The sequence below is a fragment of the Hermetia illucens genome, chromosome 4 (genome assembly GCF_905115235.1).
Source record: "Hermetia illucens chromosome 4, iHerIll2.2.curated.20191125, whole genome shotgun sequence".
Lineage (NCBI taxonomy): Eukaryota > Metazoa > Arthropoda > Insecta > Diptera > Stratiomyidae > Hermetia > Hermetia illucens.
Window position 1 is genome coordinate 135865094 of NC_051852.1, and position 25987 is coordinate 135891080.

General features: G+C 41.0%; 1 protein-coding gene across 2 annotated transcripts in view; it reads left to right on the plus strand.

Annotated features, from left to right (window-relative positions):
* Nucleotides 1–25987, plus strand: part of LOC119653813 (proton-coupled amino acid transporter-like protein pathetic) — a 122982-nt gene that overhangs the window by 46951 nt on the left and 50044 nt on the right. Inside the window, exon 1 of one of the 2 annotated variants that reach the window (XM_038058839.1) lies at nucleotides 9506–9837. The exons of the other annotated variant lie outside the window; for it this stretch is intronic. Coding sequence (XP_037914767.1) covers nucleotides 9802–9837 — 36 coding nt within the window. The 5' untranslated portion in view covers nucleotides 9506–9801. Of the gene's footprint in view, nucleotides 1–9505; nucleotides 9838–25987 lie in introns of those variants that run through there. 2 annotated transcript variants of the gene reach the window in all.

A 25987-nucleotide genomic window follows, 5' to 3' on the forward strand; every position in this document is an offset into this window, starting at 1 on the left:
GGATACAAGATATACCTAAATCTCTACCGAACTAGGGAGTACGGCACCCGCGTTAAAACTCACTGTCTCTTCTCGCTTGAGCATAACCACAGCCCCATGAAACTGCCACTAGGGGGTCTATCGCAAATAACCGAGCTGTACTCACATACAACGGGAGTTCACCCGAAGTATGAGAGTCCAGGAGCTATCCCGGTTCCCATGGTACCAGTATACCCCTGGTAAGGTTTCGTGGCCAATTTGCCACTTCAGATGAGTCCCCGTGCAGACTCGAATCTGATCGCCCTGATTAGGCCTTTGGAGCATTTGCCTACTGCATCACGGCCGGCAAACCAAAGTAAGTACAGCGTCTCCCGGTGCCACCACTATGGAGGTTCTCCTTGGCCACTTGGTTTTGGTTCAGCTGACAGGTTTATCGCCCCGTCTTCCTCACCGCCACATCTGAGCACCAGTTGTGCTGACAGGTGGAACTGGTCAATGATTGTGAAAGTGGAGGATGAGCAAATTCTTCAGTTGAAATCTGCTCGCCATCTATCCGTCGTGGCTCGACGGTTTCGGCTTTTGGTAAGTCGATACAGATCTCTCTCGCCATCCCGAGTGTCCGGAGTAGTAAAAATTGTTGTAATGGTTCGCTCAAGTGACAGGGACCGCTTTCTTTGCTTCTCGGTTGGCATTCAGATGAATTTGCAATTGGCTAGTGTTTTATCATCGAGAAATTTGTGTAGAGGCGTTTCATTTTACGGATCTTCGTTTCAACATCGTCATTCCAAAGCCAAGTATCTCGGTTGATGAACCGCTTCCCCAACTTGGTGACCCCTAGGATTGCAGAGGCCGCTTTGTGAATCGTGTCTTTCGTTTGTTTTCACGATTCTTCCACATTCGTAATGGTTGGTAATTGCGTAAATAAGATCATTTCTTCTTTGTTCTCACGAAATCGCCACCATTTAATGTGCCGCAGGCCAGTGCGTTCCTCACGCTGTTTTATCGGTGGCTTAATTCTCAGGAGGCAATCAACGGCCTCTGTTGAGGTGCGATGGTCTCATCGGGAACGGCGTTGCAATTAGTGACAGTGGTAAAATGTAGGCGTCTTATGAGAATATAGTCGATTTGCGTTTTACTGTTTCCACTATAAAATGTATAATAGGAAGATGAGACAATCGTTTGATGAATCATGTTTTTACAATTACAAGTTCATTGGTGTCTGCAAAATCGACTAAACGCTCAACACCCTTATTGCGTTTGCCATTTGTCTTTCCACTCACATGACCATTCAGTTCGCCTGCAATGACGAAATAGTCATCAGCAGGCACAGGTCTTTGCTTCGAGAAGTTGCAAGCAGGCATATTTTTCGTCATCAGGTTGATCTGTCTGTGGTGGGTACGCGTTGAAAAAGTGAATCGTGTGATCAGCAGATATAATGGTGAACTTCATCAGCCGATCATCAAATCGTTCTACTTCTTTAATGGCATCACAGAAACCCTCTAAGATGGCAATGCCAATACCGTATTGAGTGTGTAGACTACCAAAATAGATAAGATTGTAGCCATTTTTACCGCGTTCGCGTTCAATGTCGGGGGCCCGTCCTGCCACGTCGACTGAGGTGGACACCCTAGCATTTCTCCGAGGCTTATGACTCGATCTGTCAATCATCTTGTTTCTAACGAGATTGTATGCATTTTCTTGGTTGGCCTGTCGCCGGACCTGTCACCAAGAGAGATCAGGTAGGGTTTAGCATAGCGGAATAACTCCAACTATACTCTATTTATCTCTTTCCCTGATCTCAGCATTTTATTTTTGTTTTACTGTACATTGCATCAAACCCTCCTCCTTTACCTGGGCATGGGACTAGCATATTATGTTAATAGCATGGCGGAGTTCGTATAGAGTAAAAGACTGAGCTGTATAATTAATACGACGAACCATTTGTTCCGGCCCCAGTGAAACAAAGTAAATGATGTTACGAATACGTCATAAGAAGTGTTTCGTGAAAAGCACGTTCCTTCATGGGTATTGAAAGACACCTTTTTTTGGAGATGGGTGTATAAGTTCTCTGCATTTCAATAATGACGTATGATATCGGACTGGAAAAATTACTACGGATGCTCAAAATATTAATAATTATACATGGTCAAAAATTCGCATTCGTATCTATGTCCAGTTTTTCACGAAAATTCCCAAAAAAAGCAAAAGAAATAAAAAAAAACGCTTAAAGGATAGGAGCAAAGGAGAAGCACCCATACAAAAGATAAGTGGAACCATTTGAAGCGGAAGATAGCTTCCTCGAGGCCCAAGACCGATTCAGTTTGCTGATCCATCAAGGAGACGGTCCGAAAGATATTACTTTGGTTATTACGGAAGTGTGGAGAGAAGAAGCGTTTTAAGCGGACATCACGTGTGTTGGATCCGAGGAATCGATTTTTTTCGCAAAGTTTCTGTCAGATGGGTATATTTCCTTGTATTTGGCATTCGTTTGAATCGAGGAAATCGAGTGATTTTCAAAAAATGGACAAAAAAGAATTTCGTGTCGTGATAAAACATTACTTTATGAAAGGCAAAATGCTTCAGGAGACTAAAAAGAAGCACAATAAGATTATGGGGACTCTGCATTTTCGATTAGAACAGTTTGTAAGTGGTCTCAAAATTTTCGAAGTGTTGAGGTTACTACCCAACAAATCATTGATAAAATCCTTGATATGGTGATGCATGACAGGAGAGTGAAGGTGCGTGAGATTGCTAGTGCTGTGGGCATCTCGAACGATCGGGTACATCATATTTTGCAACACATTTCGGTAACAAAAAGCTAGCCGCAAGATGGGTGCCATGATTGTTCACGCTGGACCAAAAACGAAGTCGTTTGAAGTATTGCAAGGAGGGCTTGCAGCTGTTCCAGAAGAACCCGCAGAACTTTAAGGGTCGTTTCATCACTTTGAATGAAACTTGGATCCAACAGTACAGTCCTGAAACCAAGGAATAATCTAAACAATGGGTTGTTGGGTGCACCAAAAAAGGCGAAATAGTTCTTTCGGACTTTTGCGATTCGCAAGGAATAATCCTCATCAACTATCTAGAAAAGGGTGCAACTATTACAGGTTTATATTATTCATTGTTATTGGACCGTTTGAAAGCTGAGCTGCAAGGAAAGCGTCCACGATTGGCTCACAAAAGAGTCCTTTCCAATCACAGCAACGCACCAGCTCACGCCTCAGCAGCTGTGGTCGAAAAAAATTAATGGCAATAAGGTTCGAACTCATTTGACGCTTCCCCTATTCTCCACACTCTACTTCCTCTGACTACTATTTGTTCCCCAATTTGAAGAAATGATTGGCGAGAAAAAGATTTCATTCAAACGGGGAGGTGATTCTAGCATTTAGGACTAGAGCAGCAATGAATGCCCCAGATTTGGTCTAGTGAATAATAGAAAGTCGGTTTACCCCTAAGATAAACATGTGACCAATTTCAGCAGGTGTACAAGTACGTTTATAAGTTTAAAAAAACACATATGACCTGAAGTTAATGCAAAACATATATTGCCTTTATGACTTTCCTTCTTAATAATATTACATGTTAATTTTTTTCATGTTGTGCCTTCTGTGCGTCATTGGCAATGTACTCACAACATTTTTCCTCGGAAGTAAGCTCCATGTTTACTTATTTTTTGTAAATAAATTTGTAGAATAAACTTTTCCCTGCAGGTTGACGTTCATTGCAAATATATCAAAACTTTTTACATCCAGTATTGGTCTCTCCTATACAGTAGATGTTATTTTCCATAAGAGGCTTACAGACGCAACTTGAGGGTGCAGCACTACACTCCGTTATATAGTATTCATCTCAATAAACAAACCATTCAGCGTCATTAGTCTCAATTAGAATATTCACCAAATAAAAATCAGGTGCTGAAATTCTATACAAATCAGAAAGTAAATATGTTCATCTATAAATCTGTGCTAATGAAATGAATTAGCGAAGAAATGCGATGCGGTTCCCACGGTCTGATCTTGACAAAGATGTCCAATTTTCCCCAAAAATTATGCCTAAATAAACACGAATTTGATTTACGTTGACGTCAACTTTCAATCTTTTTTCTTGACACATGGGGGTGAATTGGCGATTTTTCAAAGATCGATATTTATTGGACCATGATTTACTGAGAAAGTTGAAGTACTGCATGGACAGGTTAATCGCAGATATTCTTGGAATTTTGTCGCAACCTTAGTTTTAATGATAAAAAATGCATCAAATATATTTGTTGATATCGTGAGATGTGGAATTATGTTGTAAATTTTGTTGCGTTATCAATAGCAAGATATGAAGTGTCTTTCCACTAACTTACTCTATGGAAATACTCTTTCACGTCAAGAGAACTGGCAGTTGAATCTAGTTAAGGAAAGTTTGCTATTTCTTAGTGAGATAAGAAGTATATTACAGTTGCCTTTACAAAGAAAAATAAGCAAACTTTACTAAGTACCTGGCTTCATTATGTTTAGCTATAAAGGTCGGACAGAAAAGATCATCAGTTAGCTGATTGGAGGTTATTTTTCAGTTCAGTTTTCAGCTAGATGAGTAATGCATTTCAGTAAATGCAATTACCAGAATCTACGCTTTACATTAATCTAACAATGTAGTATAGCAAAAAAGGCCAAAGAAACCAAGTCACAAAAGAGATAACTTTGGCCTATTATAACTTTGTTAGTAATAGTGCGATTTCCACCAAACTTGGTAGGATTATGCTCGATAGTATAGCATATACTATTGCAAGTTGCTGATTCTAAGATAAATTTAAGAGGGATTCTAGTCTGTTTCTACAAAATATGCCAATAAGGAATATGGTAATATACTATTGAAAGGCGGAATAAATAGCAAACATTTTTAGGTATTTGAAAATAATTTTATTTAAAAAACATCTTTCGGGTGAAATAATAAAAAACTTGTTTTTTCTTATTCTCTAATGTTGATATTTTTATTTTTGCAAATACTGGTATTTCGGAAACCACTTGTTCCCTTCATCAGTGCTTCAGCACCCCCGACGAATTTCCGAGACGGTCGCACTCCCGCTGTACTGTTCTGCGCCAAGTCCCCTTAGCGTGACCCACTCGTCGGCCATCTTGGAAGGGTGGGTTCGACTGTATGAAGAAGCCGGCAATGAAATTGTTGCCTCTCCTTAAAGTGTGACCTATCCGCTGCCACTTCCGTATTCCGATCACAATGCGTACGAGTGGCACGACTGTGCATTGATCAAGTTCTTCGTTTGAGGTAGTGTCAGGCCACGGCACCCCGATAATACGACGTAGATAGGTATTGGCGAAAGCTTGAAGTTTTTGGTTAACAGTGGAGTTCACATTCCATATGCTACTATATGGTAACTACAATTTGCCCCAGTCTGGCCTTCCTCTTGAATTGGTGGTTAACATCCCCCAGGTAACATCCTTAGAGCTAAAATCTCTTGCAGCAATACAAATAGAACGCAACTTCAAATTCCACTATTTTGTCGATTAAATCAAGCTTCCATTCAAATTTTTCAATGCTACCGTTGATTAACCAATTCCTGTCCTGCTTGCTACTTGGTTTTGGAATGACGATATCCAACTGAAGGTCCGTCAAAAAACGTCTCCTTCATAAGTTACCCGTCGATAAAACGCCGATCGAACGCCAAATTTTCAATTGTGCCGGCCGGGAAACAGAAAAAGTCATGGCTGTTACTTGAACGGTGACTAACAAAAGTCTTTATTATAAACGGGACAGTCAAGATGGCGAGATCAACACATACCTGGGTTGCATAAATGACAAGAATGGTAATTTGCTTAGTGATCAAAGAGGCGACGAACAGATTGTGTGAATATTTCGAATCGATTTAAACGGAAGAATTTGCTCATCATCCGCTTCCATAAGCCTTGTCGACATTTGGAGGAATTCCACCTGCCAATGCTCAAGAGGTGAAGAAAGCAAACAAACGAATGATATTGAGGAAAAGCAATAGGAGCTGACGACATCGTATTCGAGCTCTGGAAGGCAAATTGCTGTGACCCAACACTGCGATACAGTCAGTTCTTCAATCGTATTGTTGAAACCAACATCTAACTAGCGAAGGGATCTAAACAAAGGCAGTTTAACAGAATGTTCGAACCGCCGTCCAACCTAGTTGTGTATATTGTGAAAATTTTGAATGCATTCTTCACAAACGCTTCACAACGAAAATTCCAATTCGAGCTCACACGGATGACTTTTGGTCTGCTCAATGCGGCGCAAACCTTCCAGAGATTCACCCAATCTGTACTACGAAATTTGGACTTCTGTTTCGTCTACTTGGATGATGTTCTGGTCGAATATTCCACCGGGTCTGAGGATTTGGCATCCCGAGTGCATTTTTCAACGCCTCCGTGAAAATGGCTGAATTCTCGACGTTGACAAATGCAAATTTTCCAATGTCAGATGAAATTTCCAGGCCATTCCATCACCCCTGACGGCATTGAACCCGACCCAGACAAGGTGCAAGCAATTGCGAGCTTTTCGTTGATAAAGATAAAGAAAGTAAAGTTCTACCATCATTTCCGGTCTAAGCCACTCGTCACCACTTAACACCTTCTTGTTTCGTCCTAAGACCAATCATTCGTGGGAGGCTGTGTGGGAGTCTCAAAAGACCGTCCAACGTTTAAAACCACCAATCAACAGCAGGTAGACGCTACACTTTTGGCTTTCCCTCAACAGGATGCACCTTCAACTGTGTTTGTCGATACAGTAGGCGGTGCTTATTACCAGGGGGTGAATGAAAGCTGGCAACCGTTGCGTTTCTCCTCGAGACACCTGAATCCCGGTCAACGGAATTATAGCACATATGATCGAGAATTACCAGCCACGTATCTAATCATCAAGTACTTCCTATATTCCCTTTAAGACAGGCCATTCACCTTATTCACGAGCCATAAGTCTCTGACTTTTGCTTTACGGCAAAATCCTCACAAAGCGTCCCTCCGCAAACTTCGGTACTTAGCCTACATCAGCCAGTTTACATCCAGCCAGTTTCAACATGTGTTCGGTAAAGATAACTTAGTCATTGACGATTTCTCCCTGATCTTCGAGGTTGGTCCATTTTTCGGCAATCTCTCTGGCAAAGAAGAATGACGCAGAGAGTTTGCAGTCGTACTCCAAATATGAGTTCAAGGAGATTTCTGAAAAGGACCCTAGGCCATATATTCCGGTCGCTTCTCGTGAGGAAGTGCTTCGCTCGGTGCACCATCTTGCGTAGCCTGGTATTCGGACGACGCTAGTCTCCAGCAGATATTCCTGGTCGTCCATGAACAAGGACTTGAGTTCTTAGGCCAGAGAGTGCATCGAATACCAAAAGTAGAAAGTCACTAGGCATGCTAAGAAGGAAGGAAGTAGGTGCATTCTCAAAGTCGACAAAGCGCTTCCACACTATACACCTCGACATTATAGGTCCTTTGAGAAACTCGCACGAATACAAGCATTGCCTCAAGATTATTGATCGGTTTACGCAATGGCCTGAGGCAATACCTCTGAAGGACAATACAGGACAGTCATGGAATGCGACTTTCTGTCGCAAATAAACAATACAATTTGAACGCTCTTGGGATACAAACGTCAGCAGACAGCAGAATTCTACTCGCGGTCCAATGGGATGTCAGAACGTTGGGATCAGACACTGAAGACGGCGATTAAGGTGCGCGACAAGTCTTCATGATCACAGGTCTTTCCTTTCGTTCTACTTGGCCTTCGTACAGCCATTCGCGAAGAATTTGCTGCCCTGCTGAGCTAGAGTACGGGGAGAACGTTCGACTCCCCGACGACCTGGTCCTCGACAGGAGAAACAGCCTGGTTGCGTCTAGTACTTGAGGCCCTTCCCAGATTAAAACTACCTCCGCCATCTCACCACATGCAGCCGGTAGTCCACACCCCTAGGCAATTCGAAGTTTGTCCACACGTGCTAGTGCGTACGCGTAACCTCCAGTTGAATTATAAGTAAAGGCGCGTGAATGTTAGAGAAAAATGGTCCTTGGTCACGTGATATCGCCAAAAAGTAATCCTCCCACTCTCAATAGTAGTGTTCCTGACTTACCTTCAGAACATCTACAGGGGAGGGTTCAACCGTCAACGTCTTCTCAACCCCGAGGTGACCGAGGGGAAACTACGGTATAATCAGGTCCGCATGGTTCATAAGTACATTTGAATCCTGCATGCTCGAAGGAGTGTCTCCCCCTCAGTGGAAAAGGCAGAGGTTAGTTCTGTCACCGAAGCCCCAAAAACCAAATAGTGCATCCTCTTCATACCGCCCTATCTGTGTTTTCGAAACTGTGAGAAAGATGTTGGAGAGGATGGTATACAACAGGCTGCTTCCGTTCGTTGAGCTAGTTGGTTGTCAATCGGATTGGCAGTATGGGATTCGCAAAGCACGGTCCACGGTCGATGCTATTGCAACGGTCGTAGATCTGGCCTGGGAGGCATTGGTCGTGGGTAAGTGCTGCGCGATAGTGACACAGGATGTCAGTAATATATTTAACCCGGCCAACTGTGGTTGGATTAAGGGCTAAACTGGGTGTACCTGGTTACTTAACTCGGATAATCGAGAGTTAGCTCTCGGAAAGACTTCTTTGGTACGAGACGGATTACGGGCCGAAGGAATATGTTGTGACAGCAGGTGTTTCCTAAAGCTCCGTACTGCGGCCCTTGCTGTGGAACATAAGGTATGACGGAGTGCTCGGTCTCCGCGTGCCAAAGGAGGCAACATTAATTGGTTTTGCAGACGACCTGACGGTGGTGGTAGCCCCAGGACGCGGAACTATATGCAAGTTAAAACCATTTACCAAGTCTTTCAAAATCGATCATTAGACATCTGAGGGTAATGATCGATTTGAAAATTTGAAAAATATTTCTAAAAATATTATTGATTGTAAATCCAGGGATATTTTAGCATAATTCTATCAAAAAAAAGTAAAGAAGGAAATCACTATCAGATTTCACCTCTTAAGTAGCAAAATGAAGTGTTTAAATAAAATAAAGTGGATAGAGCGCACCTACAAATAGTTCAAATTCACTAGTCACTCTGGCGTTTGTGTTGTTGTAGTAAATGATAGAAGCCCCGTTCAATTCGAATAACAACATTTAATTAAAGAACAACGAACATTATCACCTGGACAATATCAATGATATATATTAGAAGCGTTTATCTGAAACCACTTTTATAAAAAGCTCATCAATCAATCTTCACCTCTGAAATACCTCCTAGAAAAAAACTGCACAGGAGGTATTGAGACATTGAGAAATAGAATATCCACAGTCGTTAGATTGTAGGCTTAGTTTATTAAATCATATTATCTTATCACTGATGGGGTCAGACTGGAGATATTTCGATTAACATCCAATTCGTTATAAATATCAGACCTGAATTTCCAATTTTTTATGGAAGTGAATTTTTTAGCGGAAAAAATAATTGAGTTTTAGTTTGTCGATCACATTCAGTTAATTTTCTACTTCATGCGAGTCCTCCGTGCAAATCGTTGTCAAAGTTCGTTTTGAAAGGAAAAAGTTCTAAATCTATTTTTTATAGTTTATTTTTCTTCTTTTAATATTAATTACTATAATATCAAAGCATTTGGAGTGTAATGAAAGTTTAAAGTGGATCCATTAGTGAAATTAGCAATTTTTCCCCAACAGTCAGTAAATAACCCATGAAATTGCAATTATAATTGGTGCATCCTGAAATTCTGAGAAGTGTTTTTACCAAAGAAAAGATACAAGAAAAGTTTCGGTCACGTCGGATCAATACTACGGTTCAGCTCTCGTTACTTTATGGATCCCTATAATGGCGGCAATACACGTTTCCAGGTAAAATAAGATAATGCTGGATGTTTTGAAACATTGCGCAATTTTAAGTGACCGCCAATCGAATCTTAGATAATTGAATGAAGATTACTTGTCAACCAGGGAATTTCATATCACATGCTGTTTTCCAGCAACACTACTTTCGGTAGAGAAAAACAACTGTTTGTTTTATAAACAATAATTTGACGTAATTGTTGACATGCAGGTGGAATGCTTTGATTAGTGTTATCTCGTGAAAACGGAGTGAACCGAAGTATCTATTCCTCTCGAGGTAGCATCGGTTATCTGAAAAACACGAGGACACATTAATTAACATTAGGATTGTACAGATTTCATAAACTATTCCACAATCTAATGTTGGCACTGGTACTATTCCAACGTACAACACCAAATATTAGTTTGATTTATCATGAATCCACATTCTATTGGATCTATTTGTCCATTGGTTTCAATCTTTCACGACTTGAGTGTTCTCTGAATGCATAAATCGTGCTTGGGCTACCCCAGTAATGATACAATTTGATTTCCTCCAGCTCCCAGCAGAGAACTTAAAAGGTAACAACCCATTGTGTAAGTCCGCGAAATAATAACGTAACAACTCAGCTGTTTTTTAATCCGAAACACAAAATACACAAAAAATCAATATGCACTGAAATTTAGCGGATGCAATGAATTCATACAATAATGCCTTAGTAATCGGAGGTGTTTCAAACTGGAGCCGAGAATGAGTATTTTTTGATTATATCACCTAACTTGGCATGGTTTTACCCTAGGTGTGCAATTACTGGTGATATTCACACTCAGATGTCGATGGGGGAGTATCTTTATTCGCGAAATGTGTGATTTAGATACATGTGAAATGCAATATGCACATAATTTGGTTTAAATGAAAAAAGTGCAAATTACTTTCACCTCTGAATTCATTATCACATGCTGACTTGTATTATTAAGGGGGTTTCCGCAGTAAATTGCCAAAATATAGTAATATAAAATTATGAAATTTTTTTTAGCAGATGTTCGCCCGAGATGTCTTTTGGGGCTTTAAGCAGTGTGAAACAAAACCTTATTAGAATCATGTTAATGTCTCTCTGCCTCCGTTGACTCCTGCCACACGGTTATGCGGGACTCTTACCCGCTAAAACCACCTACTTCTCCTTCCACACTCCCCGCGGGACTCCAATTTGGTATTACGTCGCGGGGCTGAATCAGAATTTATTCTGCGCTCGTGTTAACATTCGTGTTTCTCTCGCGTTCATTTTTCCTGCCTAAGCTTCTTAGCGATGGCTGCAATCAGCTTTTCGCCTTCGGTTCATATCCCCTTTGCTTTCACCATATGTTTCATTATATTTTCGAGTGCAAAGTGCTTCCCGGTTGTAGCTTCCAATGAAGCCCTTTGGGCTGCGAATTTCGGCCAATGCAAAACAAACTTGTTCTGCGTCCTCTGCAATATTCGGGTACTTTGGGCAATATGGCGAATTAGCATGCCCAAATCGATACAAATATGCTCGATCGCCTCGGTGTCCGCTCAAGAATTGAGTGAGGTGGAAACCTACCCCGTTATCCCACTTCTCCTGCCATTTTGCGATGATTTCAGTTCGTTTGAGCTGTCGCCGACGGGCAGGAGATTCTCCGGTGAAATACGCTCGATCGTAAAGTTGTTGTCTTTCTTTCGCCAGAATCTCAATCGAGACCATTCCTACTATCATGCAAGCTGCTTCATTGGATACTGATCTGTAAGCGTAACATGTTCGGAGTGCCCTTATGCGATACACACCTCCAATCTTTCTCCTATTTGCTATATTTCTCAGTGCGTCTGCACATTGGGGTTTGCATACCGTAATAACAAACTGACCACCTTCGGCTCGGCCTTGGGCCATCGATGTTATATGCCTTGGCTGCTGCACCCTCCACATGCAATCTGGAGTTTAGTCTCTGGTCAATTATTACGCCTAAATACTTGAGCGCAGGCTCGGAATGAATTGTTTGCGTTCCAACTTTGATCTTCATGGACGTGCACTTTCTGCGCTTGGTAATAAATACTACTTCCGTCTTATCTCTTGCGAACTGTAGACCAGCATTCTCTAACCAGAATTTAATGCCATAAACTGCTTCATTTGCATAAAGTACGACTTCTTCGAGGAGACGTGCAGCAACCGTCACATGAACATCGTCTATGAAATCAATGGAGGCCACACAAGTAAGAAGCACTAGTGTCAGTGCTCCGTTATACATAATAATCTACAAGAGTGGCCCTAGGATGGGCTCTTGTGGAGCTACGCATGTCTTTTGGTATAATTTCTTTCCTTCATCTTCATCGCAGCACAGAAGCTTATCGATTAAGAAGTCGGCAACGATACGCACAAGGCACTTCGGAACGTCTAAGTTGATTAGGGACTCAAGTATCTTGTCCAATCTAGCCGAATTGAAGGCGTTCTTCACATCGAGTGTGATCACTGCACAAAATTTGTACTCGTCAATTGCGGTCATAACTGTGTTAGCCACCAGGGCAACTGCATCCGTGGCAGCCCCCTGCTTTCACAAACCGATCTGATTCTCAGAGAGACCGCCATCCTTTTCGGCAACTGGAAGTAATCTGTTACTGATTATTCGTTCGAATAGTTTACCAGTATTATTTTCAAGGCATATCGGCCTGTACGACGAAGTTTCAGCTCTTGTCCGGGACCAGTTCATTCGTGTACCATGATTTAAAAAGTAATGGCCTGATTGTCGCTGTGTGTATATTCTTCACTGACGTACCACTGGAGGTACTTACATAAAACATTGCTAACAAATGTGACATCTATCACGGACCCCATTTCTCTCTTTCGGAAAGTGTTCATGCATCCACTGTTAGCAACTACAAGGTTCAGACGAGAAAGAGCTTTGAGTAATATACGTCCTCTTGAGTTTGTTTCTTGGCTGCCCTATTCTTCAGCCCATGCGTTGAAATCGCCAGCTACTATCTTAGAGCTATTGCCGTTTACATCCATTGCTAGCCTCTCCACCAAAGAATGGAACTCCTATTTCGGAAGGCTTGGGGCGGCAGCTGTAAACAGATATTCGACCTATTTTTGCAATATTGAAGCAACTGTTATATCGCTGCTTTTCATTCTTATCCGGGACCCAAACTTCACTGTCTAGATTTTTGTACTGCTCGCGGACAAGAGCAACGTCGATTTTGTTTTCCAATACATTCTGGGAGAGCAGGTCCTGAGCCGCTTGGCAATGGTTCATTTTTAGTTGTAGCTCATTTGCGCATAGTGTTCATCGCCTTTCTTAACACCGGACACCTGTGATATGGGCGCTATCAATGTCATTTATTTACCTGCAAAGCAAACAATTGGGTTTTTCTTCCCAGACTTTTGCAATGTAGCCTTTCTTCCGCATTTACGACACAGGCCGGACCAATTGTGTACGCAAGTACATTTTTCGCCACGTGCCCAACACCTGAAGCATCTTTTCAGGTTTATCTGTTCTCATAGTCGGCAAACGACGCAACCAATCCAAACTTTACTGGCAGTGATAGCTCTTTTGAGTGCTTCGAGGGTTAGACTTGTGGACGCAGTTTGTGTGCCGCCATATGCCTTCCTTAGCCGTAAAATATTTGGTTCCTGAACCGACTGTATTCCCAGCTGGGGTCGTAGGGCAGCCAGATTGTCAGCCATACAGACAAATATACATATATACATTTAACCACCAGCAGAGATAGAGCATAAACTATTGAACGTGGGGAGGATCGATATTAAATGGAACGTCTGTCGCCTTCAGAGAGTAGATCTCTTAAAAGAGATGTTTCATGGGCCTCTTGTATGAACGTCTGACGGGCATGTACAAGTACTTTTGATCGAATGAACTGCAGAAGGTACAGGGAGAAGATGATTATATCAAGAAATTTAACGGGGATGCTTAGGGCGTGCTGTGCGGTAAAAGGGAGAGATAGCACGATACCAGGGATACTGTAGAAATGGCATCTCGATTTAAAAGAGACGTTAATTTAGATCTTCATTAGATTACGATATATCCTGGAACATCAGTGAAGATTACACCCATAGCAATTACGAAGGAATAATTGAAATAAAGAACAAACCAAACGGCTGGGTCCTATACGTGCAACATGAAGCAGCGTAAGAAGTCGACCTAAGAATTAATGAAACAAAATTCATGACCCAATCAAGAAGATAGGGCCAATACGACAAAACCTGACAGTGAGCGACTTTAACTTTGAACACATGGACAACTTTGTGTACCTGGAGGTAAACATAGCGAAAAGTTGCTGGAATTTTCCAGGTGGAGGGTTCAATCGAGGTGGCTGGAGGAAGTCTATCTAAGCCAAGGACCGATTTGGGCTGTCGCGCCACTGAAAAAGAAAAAGAAGGAAGACACCATACCACGGCCGAAACACAGTATGCAGTATGAAGAACGTTGCTGGTAACATGAAGAAATAATATCGGTGATACAACCTTGGGGGAGTCAGCTTTCAGCCTCAACTGATAATAGTTATTAGTTCCTCAAGAATGCCCTTCCTGCACTCCAGATACACTCCCTGTTAACACTATCGAAAGCTTTCTCAAAATCGACAAAGAGCAGTTGATAAATGGAGGAGGACGGGGAGCAGAAACCAGCTTGCTCTCGTTCGATCAAACGAAATGTCCTTTGGTGCCTTTCAGGACTTTAGCTTTTATCTTTGTGAAGAGCGGGAGCGCGCAGATACTCTATCAATTGTCACACATTGTGTTGCTCGTCATCGTGGATGAGGACTCAACCGTTAAGGTCCTTTAAAGGAAAGATTAACGACGACATACAAGTACTCCCGTGATGCGGTATACAGCTCTGAAATCATTGCTATCTGAGGCTTCTTCCGTTTCCCTGATCAGAGCAATATCAAATTCTGTCTTATCACGGCGTACATTACGCTGAGCTTCTTGACATTTTGCTTGGTATCCTTGGATTCCGCAGTCAGCCAGATCTTATGCCACCTCGAGAAAAAAGCACTTTTGATGGCGGCCGAATACTCATTGACATTTTTACGTCGATTACTCAGCATGTAATTTTCGATGAACAAGATAGCTCTTAAGATTGATAGACCAATAGCTTACTCCAAACTACAATTTTTACCCACTTCATCAGCTACTAAGCTTTGTACTGATGAAGGGAGTAAGTTGCTCTCGAAATATATATCTACACTGTAAAATAAAAATTGTAGTTTGAAGTAAGCTATTGGTCTATCAATTTTAGGCTTGACTACAAATAGAAGACAAAATTTAACCTCTAAGATAGCTCTTCCTCTGATATTGAACTTGGTGGTCGCAGCTCTCCAACCCTGCGAAAAGTGGTAGACGTAACAGGCAAGCGAACGAAAGCCACTCTTTTATTACGCGGGCAGACCTTCACGTTCAGCTTAGCCAATTTCTTTTAGGTTTTGGGATACCTCTCCCCTCTAAGTCGTCTTCGGCCACTGAAGATGGTTGTATGATCATCCTATCAAGACTCCCATCAAATTTTAAATAAATAATAATAGATTCCTCTTTTTTTTAATTCGGGGGTACGGTGGATTTAAAATGTATCATCTACACCTATATTTTTTAATTACTTTTCCTAATCTGTGCAAGTTTCGAAGACAATGGACTTGGAGCCTGCACGTTGTATAGTAAACGAGACCCGTTCCTGATGAATTTAAGTAACGTGGAAATCACGCTAATTTTGGTTTCATAGATTTTGATCCCTAATAATCCAAAAACTTCTTTTCTTTCATTGAATGGCTAATGGTACGACTTTTCTTTCTTTTGCAGTCCTTTCAGAATCCACTTCATTAATCAGGAGCAATGGGTTTTTCTTTCATTAATTCCCCACTTGACTTACCTTCTCGGCTCGTGGTTTTTCCGAGTAGTACGTCAAAAAGGATTTTAACTTAAAATCTCATGTCAGCACTGGCGGCTCCTTGGATGTCAATTTAAAACCCAGCAATGGGTCCTTATTCTTTCGTTTTTAGTATAACATCGTTACAAATCTGTATGCGTTCTATTTGCATGGATTATGTATATTCTAAAACCTTTATTGGAAGACTGGTGAAAGTTTGAGGATATGTATGTACATATATTTACCACACGGTCCAGTATCTTAGCATTTTCCTACAATAGTTGTGTGGTCGTCACCAAACGAGACCATCTAACTTTAAGTCAACTGATATATATGGTCGCATTGATTTACACGTTAACAAAGAACTCCCGAAAAATGCTTCTCGAAGTAAAAAAGGAACTAGTCATACTGTAAGCCGTAGGATGAGGGGTTTGGCTCCGCTATCAGAATTTGGTACCGAATATTTTCCTAATAAATACAAACCAACCTAAATAATCTGGATTATATAAAGGAAGGCTATTTTTTCCTCAAGAACGAATCAAAATCTAGATTCATATTACGGTTGCAGATAAACAGGATTTTGAGACGATATCCAGTTGATGACAGACGGGACCAGTTGGGGGAGAAAGTACTACTTCTACACAAATTTTGGTGCACGAATCATTTTTTTAATCACTGGGTAGAAGTTAAGAAGAAAGTAAGTAAGAGTTGCCTCTGCCCTGGATGAAATTGTCAATCGACTTTTTGGAAATTCTCACCATACTGAGTCTAATAATAATAATTTTTATGATGCAACCATTTTCAGCGCGTCTCCTTTTCAATTTTATTTTAGATCTCATTAGACGCACTCCCACAACAATTTTGTCTAATCGTTAATCATGGTGAGCCATTTGCATCAGTAAATATGCAGGAAAATTCTTTAAGAAGGCTACTATCGGTCTATACTAACTCCATTTAGTATCGCATTCCTTGAATATGCCTTTGCATGAGAATCCATCACTTAATGCTAGTAAATTATAAATGCGAGTGTTCCCCGATTTCATAAGTACAATTAAGTTAATGACAAGTTTCCCTTTACACTTCAATTATTATCGTTGCATTGCTATCGCTCTGTATTAAATGCGAAAAGTAAGTGCTCACTCTTCCGGTATCTTGTGCGTCGAGAAACTCGCGGAGGAGATGCTGCAACTACTAATACTTCGTGCAAAAAACTGAAGACCGGTTTCACTAGCAGATACGTCAGATGCCCATAACTATATGACTCTTCTGTACGCAGCTCGTCTTTAGGGTTTTGAGAGAAATATGAATTTATGTAGGTACAGAAGATTGAATTGCAAGCAATTGCATTGACTAGATTACAAAAATTAGAAATTTTGGACGGGAACCAAATTTTACCTATTAACATAAAAGTCATCATGTAACGTATGGAATTCCTCAACCGTAATTAAGGTGAACATGGATGAAATTTGGGGCAAGGAAAGTTATAACGAAGTTATATTCCTCCTTGAAATGGAAAATTCTAAAATGGATTTGAAACAAATTCTAAAATTAGTTCGGAAATTTCTGAATGGGTTTTCCCCAGCGATTCAAGGTCCTTTATTCCTTTTCATAAAAGGCTTGATTTTTGGACGCCATAAGGTCAGTAAAGGCTTTTATTACATGTGCTCGGTTTCAGAATCCATTCTGCTAAAAAAGAAATGATTCCAGGTTGATGTGATTTTGAGTACTCTGGCGCAGAAGCCAATATTTTCCTTAGTTTCGTATCTTTTGTCCAGTAAAGTACAATCCTCATCCCTTCGTTCGGCCTACTTTCGTTCTTTCACCAACTCATCATCGTATCCTATTACACCTTGAATATAAGTAGCATTTTGCTACTTGTCAGTTTCGTTTTAGGAACTATTCAGAATTGTTTTGTCCTTCATTTCCACCTTCTGCTAAGCCCCTATTTTTCTCTTAGCTTTCATTTTAGTGAGGGATTTTAAACTGCACGTCGCTTGCCTTACACCGGTCACCGTTCTGAACTAGACTTCGCTCACAGTGATAGTGCCTGTTTCATGGGGATCGGCCGACGAAAACTCTGTTTTATTCAGATTCAATCTGAGACGGTGTTGCATGAGGCGATTCTTCTGGTACTAGGTGTTGTCACAGAGTATACAAGATGAGTTCGTGTGGTACATGGTCAAACGCCTTCTCTAGACTCAGCAATGCACACTAAACAGGGAGATGTTTCTAACGGCTTTGCTCCACGAGTAAAAGCGCATCGTGTATTGCTTTGGTAGTACCGCAGCTCTTGACAAATCTGGGTTGATTCACGGTTATTTGAACAATGTCGCGAATACGGTAGTCAAGAATAAGTTCAAATTTTTTTATGATATGGGATAGCAATTGGTTCGGACGGTAATTTGAACACTCTGCTGAATTACCTTTCTTTTCCTTATTGGCACTGTGTGTTCTACCTTCTCAATAACCCACTGTGCTCTAGTGTGGGGTTCCACCTCTTCACTTTCTAGAGCTCGCATGTGATGTCACCAGGTTCTGTAGCTTTACCCGACTTCATTCGTATTGCTTCCTCGACTTTAGTAGCGTTGACAGGTGGTATCGCTCCAAGCATTGGAAATGCTTGTGGTAGTGGAGAATGAACAAATACTTGAGTTGAAATCTGCTCAAAATATCGGTAAACAAAGTGCAGTTCTTGTCATTAACGCAATAGGAGTGTTCGATATCCTGTATACGTTGGTGTTGGCTTTTCACAAGTCCATAAAGATCCTCTCGTCGTTCCGAGTGTCCAGTATATCGTAAAGATGTTTATAATGGACAGCTCGGGTGACAACAATCGCTTTCTTTGCTTCTTTGCCAATTATTCAGCGTTTTATCGTTGAGAAACCTTTATTTGGACGTCGCCATTTCAAGGCCAAGTCTCTCGGTTGATGAACCGTTTGCCCGGCTTGGTTACTCCGAATGCTGCATAGGCCGCTTTGTGAATCGTAACTAGGTTCACGATTTTTCTACATTGGTGACGGTCGGAATTTGCATAATTAAGATCATTTTCTCCTTTTTCTTACGAAATCCACCATTTACAACGCGGCAGGTCAATGCAATCTTCATGCTATTTTATCAGTAGTTTGATTCGCATGACAGTAATCAAGGGCTGAGTTTAAGATGGGACGATCTCATAGGGAATGGCTTTGCAGTCAGTAACTATGGTAAGGTGTTGGCCTTTTATGACAATATAGTCGATTTGGGTTTTGCTGTTCCCACTATAAAATGCAGGGCGATGAGACAATTGTTTGATGGACCATGTCTTCACAATAACATTGTCATGAGTGTCCGCAAAATCAACTATACGCTCGTCACCGTTATGGTGTATCTGCATTTCCACCAATATCATCATTACGGTGACCTGGCCTCCGTCTTTCCACTTGGGGTGCCCGTATTTAGCATGCAGATACGTATTTACTTTGTTCGGAATATCCATGCGGCAAGAACCCTTGCCCATTTCTGAAGAGGACCGGGGTCTGTCCTGTCACGTCAACTGAGGTGAAATGATACGCCCATCGTAACCTATTCAGCCGGATTTTATCAACATCCAGATAGTCATGGTATCGCACGAACTTCCAGCAATCATTTATGTGTTGTGTATTCATATTGGTGTTGCGGATATAATCGTACGACAATGTTCTTTGTTATCCAATTGAAAAATACAAGCAGGGATGTGCAATTTTTATCTATGGAATCCACTTAATGCTTCCTGGTCTTTGACCCTCAGCTTTTATAAAGAATACATTTTCAGATATTTTATCTTCGTCCATTCGCTGCCCATTATAGCTTAAAAGTTTTGTAGTCGAGCATATTTCCGTTTCACCAAATATTTCATACGATACGCGATTAGCCTCATTCGCATTGCTCCAACAATTCCCCTAACCTACCATTGTTATTTTGGTAATACTGACCAATTTTACTGGACGTCAGCTTACAGCATTATTTTCTGTATGCCTGCTTCAACAAATATTGCCACTGCCACCTTATTTAATCAGCTCACCTGGAATCTCACAAAATGCCCATTTGACACTACTTTGACATTTAAAGGTACCTTTCTAAGTTTGCAGGTTCCAAATGCGAAATATCTGAGACAGTTATTGGCAAGCACATAAACAATATGCCAGGTTAAGGACTTCTCCGGAGCTTGAAGCCTACTTGTTTTAAGCCTCTTGTCGTCACCTGGAGCCTTTTCACTTTATTCCTTCATAAACTGACTACAATCAGTAGTCATAAGATTTCCCTCTCTTATTCCGAGGAATGCATTCGCTACTCAGCTCAGGTTTTCATAATTTTTTTCTTTTAATTCTGGTATTTCATTGTTGATACCACTTTTATCCCTGATTGTTTTGGTTTAACACATCTTGACGTTCGCCATTAAACCATTCATTGCTATTGCATTGATGTTTATATCCTACTATTTTCACTAAAACTGCTGATTCCATTTCTATTGAAAACTGGATCCGCCTTACTTTCTAGGGTCACCGTAAATGCATACACAGGTCCGAGATTTTGGATATCAAACTTTGGTTAAGGCTATGCTGATTTGTGGTCCGAATCCCAATTCGCTCTTTAATATTTTCCAGTGTCAAATACGCTTGAGGCTCATTAACTTTGGATAAGATGGTCGTCAATTTGGTTAAGGCTCTGTCCAAGTTCTTTTGTGGATTCGTCGGTAAGCAAGACAGATCGTACTTATGACTATGTTTCTGCTACTTGCAAAGTTAACCATTCATTGGCTGATATAATCGGTTGCATAATGGAGATTCTAGTCTCCAGTAGTTCTCCGATTAATTTTTACGTCTTTTGAAAGCATTATGTCAAAGACTCTCCTCAAATGATTATAAAATGTGCCTTTAGACATCCTCGTCCTTATCTTCTTTTAGCCAAACTCTAATGAATTTTAGGTTAATATGGATCGAACGATTACTTACTAATTTGAAGTCGATTATATATGATTTAAACTCCTTATTTAGAATAAAGGCTACCGGAAATTATCGGTTTCCTGTAAATTCATAAATTTTAACTACTGCCTACAAAATTTTGTCCTAAATCATGCCATCAACTTTTTAGTTTCCTATATTTTTGCTTATATCACCAGCTTCCTTCATTTGTACCTCTCTTCTCACACTTCAAAATTTGAAAAAGGAAGTTAGGGGCAGAGACCCAACCTGCAGTAAGCACTAAATCTGCGATACAACTTTTTCTTCATCGACCCTTGGTAATGCCCAGCTGACTTTAAATGATCCTTTCTTAACCGCTGGGGCGGTAAAAACGCCTGAATGTTGGTTTGAAATCCGTTACATATTGTTACACATCGTAAGAAACACATGATGAAACTACAAAACCTTCGTTGTCCACAACAAACTTCTCTTTTCTTTGAGTTGTCTCTTTTACTTTTTTCCGCTTTTAATTGGCAGACAGCTTGGCTACTTTTTGATTGCCTCTCCATCATTTGCAAGAAAAAATTATGTCAAACCACATTTTTGAATGAAAGTTATAACGAGTTTTCGTCCACTATCGGTCAAACGTGTAATGACCAAGTTGATATATGCATGGATGCACTACATATATGTGCTCATAAGTATACATATTGGATAAAATATGCCGACCTGCAGTATGGGAACTGGAACGAATGCACTTTTAACATGAATCTGCAACTTGTATCTCGGACTTTGTTGAACGCTTAATTGAATGCAATTAATCTCTTGCTACTAGGTATGTTCGGAGAGCTTAGGAGACCAGTGATTTTATATTGAGAATGTGATGATGTAAATGAATCCATTCTTCCAATATTTGTCATTTCAGTGGAAGTTGTTTGACAATGAATTCAATTTAGGGATGAAGTAAATTATATTCTTGAAAATGAATGAGAATTCCGGTCCAAGAATTACTAAAACTGGTCAGGGATGTAATGTAATTCAAACAGTCCAAATGAGAGCCAGTTTCCAGTAGCGAACCACTGAAACCTTACACTAAAATTGAATTGTAAAAATGAAAACCATAAATCAAGTTCGTTTCGCACGAGGTTTTGAACTTTTCGTTTATAAAATAGTATCCACGCGTTGTTTAGTCTCTTAATCAAAATACGAAAAGTGAAAAAGTCGATGACCGAAATGTTTGATTTGCCAGTCATTATTTACAAAACATTGATTTCTTCGAGATATGGAAATCCATTTCTAAAATTAGCATTTTTTCTTTTTTTATGTCAAGTAGGCCAGGAGATCTGTGACAGTTTCAAACTTGGTCTTTTGCGAATGCAGGTAGGCGTATTGTGGGTGAATGGTATAAATTCGTGTGTTAGCAGACCTTGACTTGGATTTCTTCACCCGTGTGCACATTAAATTTACGAATAAGTGCAAATTTGGTTAGTTCTATCTTAAGATATGAATTGCATCGAAGGACAATAAATGGGAATGGTACTTTCTGTTTTAGGATTGTTTCGTATTATTGAACAAACAAACAAATGGAAATAGGAGCTGAAAATGTCGTTAAGTTGACCTGAATTTAATGCGTTTCGGCTACAACGCGATTGTCATTAAAATTTTTTCAATTACAATATTAAAATGTGCTTTTAAGGTGAACGTGTGCGTAGACATAGTGTGGAGTCGTAAATGCGCCTGCCTTCAACCTTCCCAGTTTCGTACTCAGGGACTCTCTAAAGCTAAATCAACTGGAAGCTCATCCCATTAGGATTGGGTGCGCAACGAGTCGGATTCGAACCACTCATCTTAGAACAAAATAGGGGTGGCCCAAACTTCTCGGCAATTCATAATGAGCTGAGACTCATAGATGGTGGTGGCAAGTTTGCGGATTTCTGTAACTTCCACCGCCTCATCATTGGTGGCTCATTGTTCGAGCGCCTAAGGTCAGTTCGAGCACATTGGGTTCGAGAAATAGGGCCAGTTGGGTTTCAACTGACAGACACCGTTGGAGCAATCAAATCGACCACTTTGCAGCCAACAGTAGATTCAGGACTTGCCTCCTGGTCGCTTACGTTCCCTTGCATGTTACCTACACTTCTTGCAGGGTTGGGGAGCTGCAACCCTCTAACCCTCCAGAGAATATCAATGAACATTAGGCCGCCATCAAAAATGTTGTTTCCTCGGGTGCTGCATAGGTCTTTCACAACGTCCCGAAGGGGCGTCATGAAATCTGGTTGACTGTGGAATCGTGGAAGCGGATCGATGAATGGAAGGCGTTAAAGGCTTAATTGACCGCTGCGAGCGATGGTGGAGGTGACGCGCTCGAACTCCGATACCGAGCGAAATCCCGAGAAGTTCAGCGTAGTGTGCGTTATGACAAAAGGAAATTCTTTATTGCGCTGGGCAGGGAAGCGTCGCAAAATGCAATGATTTCAGAAGGGTATACTTCATAACAAAATAGCTTGCATGTGGTCAACAATCTTTCGACGGTGCTGTGAAGGAAGTAAATTTCTCATCCACGATGACGAGTAACTGAGGAAGTGGAGAAAAGGTTTCACCACGATGCCTCACCGTATCACATCTGGTGAAGTTCCTCTTCTCGTGGATGAAATGGCGGCAACTAACATAGGAAACGGGCTGCTCCCAGGTAAAGCAGAATGAATCGTATCACTCCGGCTAGAAGCTATCTCCGACAGTATTTAGGTCAGCCAACATTCGGTAACATGCCGCGGTGGCACACAATAGTAGCCTTATAACATATTTCTTGAAGCACAGTCTGAAATCAATCATTGTCCTCAGGCATTTAATAAAATGGTCAGCATTGCGTGCGCGAGAAATTATTACCCTGGTTTAACTCAAGTACTCACAGTTGAGTCGACTGGCCACAATGAAATGCAAATATAATAGTACACAGAAAAAACAAGTTTCAGACCTATAAAGCAAAGACCTAGCTGAGAGGCGTGCACCCTGATTTAGAGATCAGAGAAGTCCATCGATACTATTGAATGCAAATTTAACGTCAACTACTTGTTCACCAAAGAAGTCGGCCAGCGGTAAAGCCACCCAAACGATGGGAAACCTAGGTGAAGGAGAACAGTAAAAATTACAGAAATTTTTCACCGGAAGACGTGATAGAAGAATGGAGTTGCAGAAAGAAGGATATCCTAGAAGCCAAGGGCCGATTTAGCCTGTTGCACTTTTGAAGAAAAATCAGAAAGACTACTATCTCTGTATCACTACTGCTATGTCTATATCATATCAAAATTTATATCATATCAAAATTCGCAATCCAAGGATGATGGAACAATTTCAGGAGTGTAAAATCGTCGTCCACTAGTTCTTTGTATATTTCAAAGAAGCATTTAATAGAGCTGATTGTCGGATCTGTACAAAACATTCCGAAGTTTGGAGATCCCGAGGGAACTAGTTCAAATGTGTTACGATGAGAGCAGACGTTGCATCACCTTGGTACCAATATGATCACCAAAGCTGTCAACCAACCAAACTTCCCTAACAGGTATGCCGGTTGTGAACACCGACTGCTAGAGATAATATGTGAAACCGACGGCGCGTGCTGGAGCTAACCTGAATGCTAGCAGTTCGACAAGATAAGGGTCGGGGTTCTTGGTTCTCAAATATTATATTATTTTACTCACGCGCCTAGACTCAATAGTCGCAAAAACTAAACCAACCCGGGGTAAACTACTCGATGTGAAGCCTCGAGACAAGTTGATACCACCCATACCAAGGGAGCTCACATCGTAACAAATCAAACATCAATAATCAGGACATCGGCGGAAGAATTACAGATGAAAATTTTACGCGGCATGACTTATAATTCTTTAACTAAAAGTGTTCTACGACAATGGTTAGCTAGCCCCAATTCTTTTCTATTTGACAATGGATTTCTAGCAGATAGTTATAGTGTTGTTTTATTCTTTTATCTCTTATATAATGCATATCTCGGGATAGATCAGAGGCAAATGAAGTTTTCCCATACCTCAAGCCATGAAATAATGAATTGCTTGAGGGTCTAAAAGTACACAATTCACTTCATAACTCAGAGAAGCATGGAGATTCTTTGCTTTTAATAATAAAACTCTCCAGATAATTTTGGGTTTCATGAAATAATGTATCGTGTCAAAATTGAAGTGCAGATGCTTTCAACATCCAGTTCGGTGCTACCGTCGACAGAAACAATACTTCCTAGATATATAACTTGATCGACACGTTCGATGCTTTGCTCATTAATGCAGATACAGAGAGTGCGTCAAATTAAGAACCTTGGTTTGGTTGGTGTTTATCTTCAATCCAACTCTGCCTCTTTTTCGAAATTTAGAGCCATTTGTCCAAAGTTCATGATCCCGTGAGAAAGGTGATAGAGCAATCATCAGCGTAGTCGACGTGTTTGAGGAAAGATATCATCGTCCCTTGAACTCCTCTACCTCTTCCGGATAAGGCAGAATGAGGAACATAACAAACGGCAGGATGAAATAATATCGATGGCAAGAAACTCCGCTTTCTACCTCGACTTCCTTTGAGATTTTACTTCGATGAAACACACCAGTAGTCATTATACGTCGCTCTGATAAAATCATTCCCTGTTCACTCCATCGAAAGGTTTCTCGAAATCAATGGAGGAAACGCGAAGCAAAGATCTAGACTCCGCGCAGTACTCTACGATGATCCGTAGGATGTTGATGTATCCAATGGAGGAGTATGGGGAGCAGGAACCAACCTGCTGCCTATCGACCAAGCTTTCGAGATTTCTTTAATATGTTTATTTCAGCTATTATATTTGCAATGGCAGGGAGAATGCAGATACCACTTCAATTGTCACACTCAAAATGGGCACCCTTTTTTGGAACCTTAACGATCATCTCAATCTTCCACTGTCTGGTCTCGGATTCCCGCAATTTCCGCACGAGTGGAAGTAACAAATCTGCAGCAGCTCCTTATGGGCAACGATGTTTGTACACTTTCCGAGAAGGAAGCAGGCGAATTCGGTCTACCTGCTGATAGCTTTGCAGTGCTTTCAGTCTGATGAAAGAAATGAATACGGTCTACCATGCAAGACGTATGGAAGGACACACAGAACGCAGGAGTACGGCAAAGCGAAGGTCATATGATATCTGGCAAAGCAGAAGGGCCGGGTCTAAGAAGGGCCGGGTCTAAGAAATGCCGCTGAACACATTGGCTAATTTCTAACGTTGGGGTACAGCTTAAACGAAAACACCAGGAGACCAACTACCACCCTATACAATTCCTCAAGGGACAGTATTTGCGTCGCATCGAGTTAGATGATTCGCCGACTTATCCAGGCGCATGTGATGTCT